This window comes from Arachis stenosperma, chromosome 4 (genome assembly GCF_014773155.1).
Source record: "Arachis stenosperma cultivar V10309 chromosome 4, arast.V10309.gnm1.PFL2, whole genome shotgun sequence".
NCBI classification, from domain to species: domain Eukaryota; kingdom Viridiplantae; phylum Streptophyta; class Magnoliopsida; order Fabales; family Fabaceae; genus Arachis; species Arachis stenosperma.
In genome coordinates, this window is record NC_080380.1 from 123,547,320 (window position 1) to 123,554,394 (window position 7,075).

A 7,075-nucleotide genomic window follows, 5' to 3' on the forward strand; every position below is an offset into this window, starting at 1 on the left:
ACTTATTAGCATATGCAAAAATAGTAGGTACAAAAAAGTTTAGATTGGGATTTTGATTCGCTAATTTTTCTCTAACATCAAAGTTAATGATTAGTGAAGGTTTGCACATAAAATAGTTCTATCCATCTAATATTACAAATTGGTTCATCAAAATCCCAAAAAATAGGTTAAGACTTATGTGCTCTTGAAACATATTTAATACATACTAAAAATATATGCAATCACTCATTTTTAATTTTTTATATATACTGTTTAAATGTTATAAATTATAAAATAAAAAATAAGTGATTAAACTTGTTCCTCGAATACCCATTAAATATCCTCGATGAAAATCAGGCATTTCTCTCATAAATTGGTGGTGGTAACGGAATAGGAAGATGGTTGAAAAAGTATCTGCAGTTTAAATAAAAGATTTGTCATCCTCTCAAATTGGTTTTGAACATAACCATGTGATGCTCGATATAAATGATGAATTAATCTCAATACGTGCTCCCAGGGTGTTCAATCAATCATCATACACCAAAACTGTCAAGACTTATTACTCAGATTCAACAAGCCTAATAACTTATCTACTTCTAATTTTAACTTTCAAAGTCCAATTAAGCTTGCCCTCCGGCAAAGGAATGGACCTTGGTAAACGCAGCGGCACCTCATATTCTCCGAGTGTTGCTAAAGGCACGGGGAGATGCAGGTTTTCAGGTGCAATGTTCACACATAGTTGTCTTGCCACCTAAAATTACCACAGCACTTAAAAGAGTGAGTAATAGAGAAAATAAATTGCTATTAAAGAATAAGACTCGAATATGATCCTGAAATTTGGGGTTCGACTGAAACTGATATCCCAAACTTTTGATGACTCAATTTAGTTCCTGTAATTAAACGTTGTAACTCAATTTGATCCTACAATTACTATTCCGTCAGTGCCATCAATTTACATCGCAAACCTATCACCACCTCCACCTCCTCCTCCTCTTCTTCATTGATGCCGCCATCACCTCTTCCTCCAAATGTGTACAAAGATAAAGAGAGAGGAGGAAGATAGGAAAATACTTCATTTTGGCCTTTAGTCAACCATCACACCACATCATCACGGCTGACATGTCACACGGCCTTGACCGAATAATGACAAATTGAGTTACAATATTTAATTTCCGGGATTAAATTGAGTCTTTACTCGATATTAAATTTAATTGAGTCTTTACTCGATATTAAATTTTGACATATATACATGTTTATAATCTCAAAGCATAAATAATTAAATTTGGATGCAGTGCTCTTCATTCATCAAGTTGAAAAGAATACAAGAACCCAATACTTAGCAGATCCTGATTTTCTTTCATAAGAAAATAACTTTCCGATCAATTATATTTTGCAGCAGAAACACTAAAAACTAAAACTTCGAGTTCTTTCAATTATAGAATTAGAATTATGTTTAGTCTTGTGATTAGTGTTGCATAGGAAAAGATGGAAGTCACGAGGTTTGATAGGTATCTATATCTACTGGTGGCGTATATATAGTTCAGTATACCATTCTCAAACAGATGAGCAGATGGAAGTGGTAATCTATCCAAGCATGCATGGACTTCTTTCTTAGAAACTATTTATTACTAAGTGACCACAATTTACTTGAGTTAAGGAAATAAAATAGGTCATAGGTAATAAAGGACGACGGAGCAAAGGAAGGAATTGGATGTCAACCAACTTGCAAGAAGGAGGGAGAAGACGGGAAAAAATTGGTAAGAAACAAAGATAAGTGATCCGAGAGGTAAGGATGAACAAACCCTCAAACCTCTTCAAGATTTCAATATTTTCCTATTTTTCAATGAAATCAATAGGGATTCTTGCCATAGTATAGAGATAGACTCCATTTTATATAACTTCAATCACACCATCATCGTGATATCACAACGAGGTCTACCTGTTTTATTCTCAATTGAAAATGACAGGATTTAAATACCTAACCTAACCCAACCCTCTTTTCATGGATTGAAAGTGATGTTGGAGACTGGGAGTATATAATAGTTTTAATATCACATCAAGATGAATAGGTACACAGGAATTCTGCAGCCATTGTAGTTCATACCAAAGACACAGGCAAACTAAAGTGAACCATCACACAGACCAGGTTGCAAATCATAATGGTAAGAAAGGTATAAATATCCAAAATAAAACAATCACTAGGCCAAGAATGTTTCTCTTGAAGCATCAATACTAACTGCATTTTGTTTTTGGGGACAAAATAAGTGCATTTTTTTTTTGTTAACATGCTATATTCATATTTATTATTTTTCATGTAGCTATCAACATTTAACTAATGCAGAGAAAGCATTACCTCAGCCACAAGAGCATCTTTTGTCACAGGTGAGCGTAACTCCAAAGGGTCATCTTTTGATGCACGTGCCTTTGCTTTTTGAACATCAATTAAACGCCGTAAGACCTATCAGCACATGTGAATCCACATCAAAATGCCATATATCTACATGAAAGATTTAACATGATAGACTATCAAATTATCAAGTAAACGTTTCTAATTTACAACCTTTATGAACTACGCACTTGGGAGTATCATCACAATAACTACTCTAATTTGAAGTTTGAACCAGTAGCACATAAAAAAATTCTCAAAATAATTCCTTTGTAATTCAGTTAAGCTAAAATCAAATAACGAGAAAAGCTAAACGATATCCTTAAAAAGAATTGTGGATTTGGTCCCAAACAGCAGTAAAGAACTTTTTAAGAGTAAACTACAAACCAGCTTAGCTTTATCAAGACGAAGCGCAGCCCTTTCATACTCTTTCATCATATCTTTCTTTGACTCTTTAATTACTATAACATCCTTTTGTTCTTCTTCTCCTTCAATTGGCTTACAGATCTGAAGAATGGAAAACGCAACACTAATGATTGTTGAAGGTAGAGAAGGTTCAAAAAAATTGGCAGTATGAGCACGCAATTGTTTACATCCCAAGGTTGGAAGTATAAATTGTTGACAATCTCCACAAGACATGCCCATAAACCCAGATGAAAAGGAAAGGATGCTGATATTTTAACAATGACATCTGACAATATTATCGTCATCCTATTCGAGTAGATAGCAACACAGAGAATTGATAACAATAGGAAAAATAAACACGATGATAAGTGGCATTGACCAAGTAATCACACAGTTGAATAAAGCAAAACTGAGATCAAAATGAAACAGGGTAAAAGCCTTAGAAAAAAACCTTGCGCTGCTCGCTTATGAGATGAGCAAACTTGTCAATATTAGGGACAGCAAGGAGCTTTGGCATTAGGTGGTTGCGAAAATATCCTGGGGCGACTTTGACAGTATCACCACCCTTTCCCAGCTTATCTACGTCCTTCGAATAGGAATATAGGATATTGGAAATGTCAGTAAATTGAATTGAATCCACCAAGAAAACAAACATCAGACCCAAGAAAGAACAATTACAGAGGTGAGGATGACTTGGAGCTTCCTCGTGTATCGAAGCCCTTGAGAAGCATACAAGATTGGATTTACCGCAGCACTATCATAACTAGCATCTCTAAATCTAAGGAGCTGATTAACTCCATGTCTGCCATATCGAAGATAACAACCCATTTAGCAATCACTGCCTTTCTCTCTGTCAAAGACCTAAACAAATAGCTATTAGTATCAAAACAATAAATTCCATTTCTTCAAAAACAAATTGGATGTTTTTATTTAAATTAATAACATATAATATACCGAAATCCATGGATATTCGTGGTGAGGTTTAGATCGGTTTTGAGGCAAAAAGTCATCCAATCCGCACACTTATTTTATATGCAGTGCGGTTTGGATTGAATGTTTTTTTTTTCAAGACAATCCGATCCAATCTAATCCAATTACACGCGTTTTGGATTGGATTGGATTTACGATTTATTAAATAAAAAATAAAAAATTAGTGTACAATAATAACGCTACCTGACATAGTAAATAACTGAATATGCACACAACTAAAGTTCTAAACTTCTAATAATCCCATAAAAGGCATAAACATTATAAAGTAATCTGCAAATCCAGCAATCCAACATAATCACCAAAAACAATAATAATCCAACAGAAACAGAATAAAAGGTATAAATCCATTTCTCACATTTAGATCTTTGACATCTAAATACTTTTAATCACCAAAAGTAGAACAAAGCATAGACATAATCAGGATCAAAGAACCAAACAGAGAAATAAATTTAACACAAATTAACAGAAATTACCAGAACATAGAGAGAAATTAAAAGAAAGCCACAAACCCTAAGAAGAAGGACACGGCGTGACTGAGGGACGAGGACGACGAGGACTGCGGCGAGTAGCACGGCGACGTGATTGAGGCGACGAAGACGCGGCGTGACTGAGATGAGAGGAGGACGCGGTGTGACTGAGACGTGACTGAGACGAGAGGAGAACGCGGCGTGACGGTCACGAGAAGCAGACAGCGGCGCACCTGAGAAGCGGACGACGGCTTGACTGAGAAGAGGAGGAAACGGCGGCGTTTGCGGTGATTCTTCCTCTGTGCAAGCGCGGGTCGGCGTGTGGTGTTTGTGCGTGCGCAACGGCGGGAGGCAGCCTGTGCGGTTATCACGGGAGAGAGGAGCGTGAGAGACGCGAGGGAGGAGCACAGAAATGTGGGTGTGTCTTCTGAGTTGTGATTAAGGAGAGTGACTGAGTGGGAGTGATTGTTAGGTAGTGTTTGTTTTCGGAGTACAGTGGTAAGAATTGAATCCGTGAATAAATCGGTTAAATTGTTAGTTTATTAGTATATTGATTCAACGGAAAAATTATTGGTTGAAATTGATTTCATATAAATAAAAAAATATAAAATAATTAAAAATTTAATAAATTTAAAATATTTATCTTTAACATTTTAAGAATAATAATTTATAATATCAATAAATTTTAATACTAATATCAAAAAAGATAATTTTAATCACAATACTAATATTAAAATAAATAAAATAAATTAATAAATTTTTAGTAAAATTTATATTTTTATAAATAATAGTATATAATTAAAAATATAATTAATTCAAAAAATAAATAATAAAAAATTAAAATTAAATTAAATTAAATATTTATAAAATTATTTAATTCAAAATTTTACTATATAATTAATATTTGCCATATATATTAGTAAAAACTACGGTGGTAGAGTGGTAACTAAAAAACAATGTAACTAAGATGTCCCTTCTTCGAACCTTGGCTCTAGGATTTTGGACTGGGACGGCAACTCGGATATGAGCGCAAAAGAGGAAGCGGAGTGCGCATTCGACCTCACCGACGCTGCTGCCTCGAGAACCTTCTTCTCCTGATGAAGCCAAAGAAAAATTAAAAAACATAAGCACCAACACTATGTAAACAACAACTCAATTTCAACATATCCCTATTTACCATGTTGAAATGTTGAAGAGTCGATATACATCTTAGAATAGTAATATTTTTATTATTTCATAGGACTCAGCAGGGCTTTTTCCCTCAACCTAAGAGGTTTAGAAACTCATACTAAAAAAAAATACAAAGTAAAATTTGAATATGGTGTATAAAGTCTAGATGTTGTTCCAATGATTATGTAAAAATAACTTTAAATACTAAACAGATGATTATTAAGGGTAAAATAGTCTATTCAGTGTTAAAATTCACATCTAGGGCCCACTTAGTGAGTGTTTGGGCTGAGTTTTGATGAGATCCACGTACTATGAGGCTCCAAGAGCGTTGAACGATGGCTAGGGGGTCCTCTTTGGGCGTTTGGACGCTGGTCTCTGCTCTTTGGGCGCTGGATGCCTGGAAGGGGGCAGGAAGCTGGCGTTGGACGCCAGCTTTGGGCCTTCTAATCCAAAGCAAAGTATGAACTATTATATATTGTTGGAAAGCTCTGGAAGTCAGCTTTCCATAGCCATTGAGAGCGTTCAATTTGGACTTCTATAACTCCAGAAAAGCTCTTCCGAGTGCAGGAATGTCAGATCTGGATAGCATTTGCAATGCTTTTTCTGTCTCTGAATCAGACTTTTGCTCCAGCTCCTCAATTTCAGCCAAAAATTACCTGAAATTGTACAAAAATACAAAAACTCATAGTATAATCTAAAAATGTGATTTTAACACTAAAAACTATATGAAAATGATGCCAAAAAGCGTATAAAATTTCCGCTCATCACAATACTAAACTTAAGCCATTGCTTGTTCCCAAGAAACTAAAAACGTAGTAGGATAGAAAGAAAATTAAGATACAATAACTTTCTATGGTTCCAATGAAGCTTAGTTATAATTAGATTAGCGGGATTTAGTAGCTTTTTACTTCTGAATGGTTTTGGCATTTCACTATCCATTGAAATTCAGAGATGTTGGCATCCTTAGGAACTTAGAATCCAGATGATATTATTGACTCTCCTAATTAAGTTCTTTTTTATTCTTGAACACAGCTTTTAGAGTCTTGGCTATGACCCTAAGCACCTTGTTTTCCAGTATTACCACCAGATATAATAATTCCACAGACACTTTAATTGGGTGAACCTTTTTAGATTGTGACTCAGCTTTGCTAGAGTCCCCAGATAGAGGTGTCCAGAGTTCTTAAGCACACTCTTTTTGCTTTTGGACCACGACTTTAACCGCCCAGTCTTAAGCTTTTCACTTGACACCTTCACGCCACAAACACGTGGTTAGGGACAGCTTGGTTGAGCTGCTTAGACCAGGATGTTATTCATTTAGGCCCTCCTATCCATTAATGTTCAAAGCCTTGGATCCTTTTACCCTTGCCTTTTGGTTCAAAGGTTTATTGGTTTTTTCAATATGCCCTCATTTTCCTGCATTTTTGGGCAGTAATGGATTTTTCTGCTTTTTTTTCGCTATTTTTTCTTTCTTTTTTGCATGCATATGCAATTTTTTTCTTTTGCAATATGCTTTTTCTTTTTCTTTTTCTTTTTTTTTCTGCTTTTTCTTGCTTCAAGAACCAATTTTTGGATTTTTTAGATTACCAATAATACTTTTCTTTTTTCCTTATTCTTTCAAGAGCCAACATTCTAAAATTTCAACTTCAAATATGTATTGTTCATTCATACATTTAGAAAA

The 7,075-nt window shown here is 34.9% G+C and overlaps 1 protein-coding gene across 4 annotated transcripts; it reads right to left on the reverse strand.

The window, feature by feature from the left end:
* Nucleotides 1-247: 247 nt before the first annotated feature.
* Nucleotides 248-4,699, reverse strand: LOC130973319 (uncharacterized). 4 transcript variants are annotated; one of them, XM_057897798.1, is made up of 6 exons: nucleotides 4,270-4,699; nucleotides 3,449-3,572; nucleotides 3,222-3,356; nucleotides 2,753-2,872; nucleotides 2,333-2,437; nucleotides 257-730 (listed from the first exon to the last, which is right to left on the reverse strand). In XM_057897798.1, the coding sequence occupies exons 3-6, from the start codon at nucleotides 3,285-3,287 to the stop codon at nucleotides 566-568; spliced, it is 456 nt and encodes a 151-aa protein (XP_057753781.1). In that variant the 5' UTR covers nucleotides 3,288-3,356; nucleotides 3,449-3,572; nucleotides 4,270-4,699; the 3' UTR covers nucleotides 257-565. The 4 variants fall into 4 exon arrangements, with proteins under 4 accessions (XP_057753780.1, XP_057753781.1, XP_057753779.1 ...); XM_057897796.1 differs by having other exon boundaries at nucleotides 261-730; nucleotides 3,449-3,620; nucleotides 4,270-4,478; XM_057897795.1 differs by having other exon boundaries at nucleotides 276-730; nucleotides 3,449-3,631; nucleotides 4,270-4,497.
* Between the last annotated feature and the right edge of the window lie 2,376 nt (nucleotides 4,700-7,075).

Excerpts from the sequence above, each read along its gene's own strand:
- LOC130973319 (XM_057897796.1), bottom strand. The coding sequence starts at position 3,598 with ATGGGTTGTTATCTTCGATATGGCAGACATGGAGTTAATCAGCTCCTT. Across the intron at positions 2,873-3,221 it reads TCATAAGCGAGCAGCGCAAG|ATCTGTAAGCCAATTGAAGG; the intron begins GTTTTTTTCTAA and ends TCCATTCTTCAG. Across the intron at positions 2,438-2,752 it reads GTCTTGATAAAGCTAAGCTG|GTCTTACGGCGTTTAATTGA; the intron begins GTTTGTAGTTTA and ends ATGTGCTGATAG.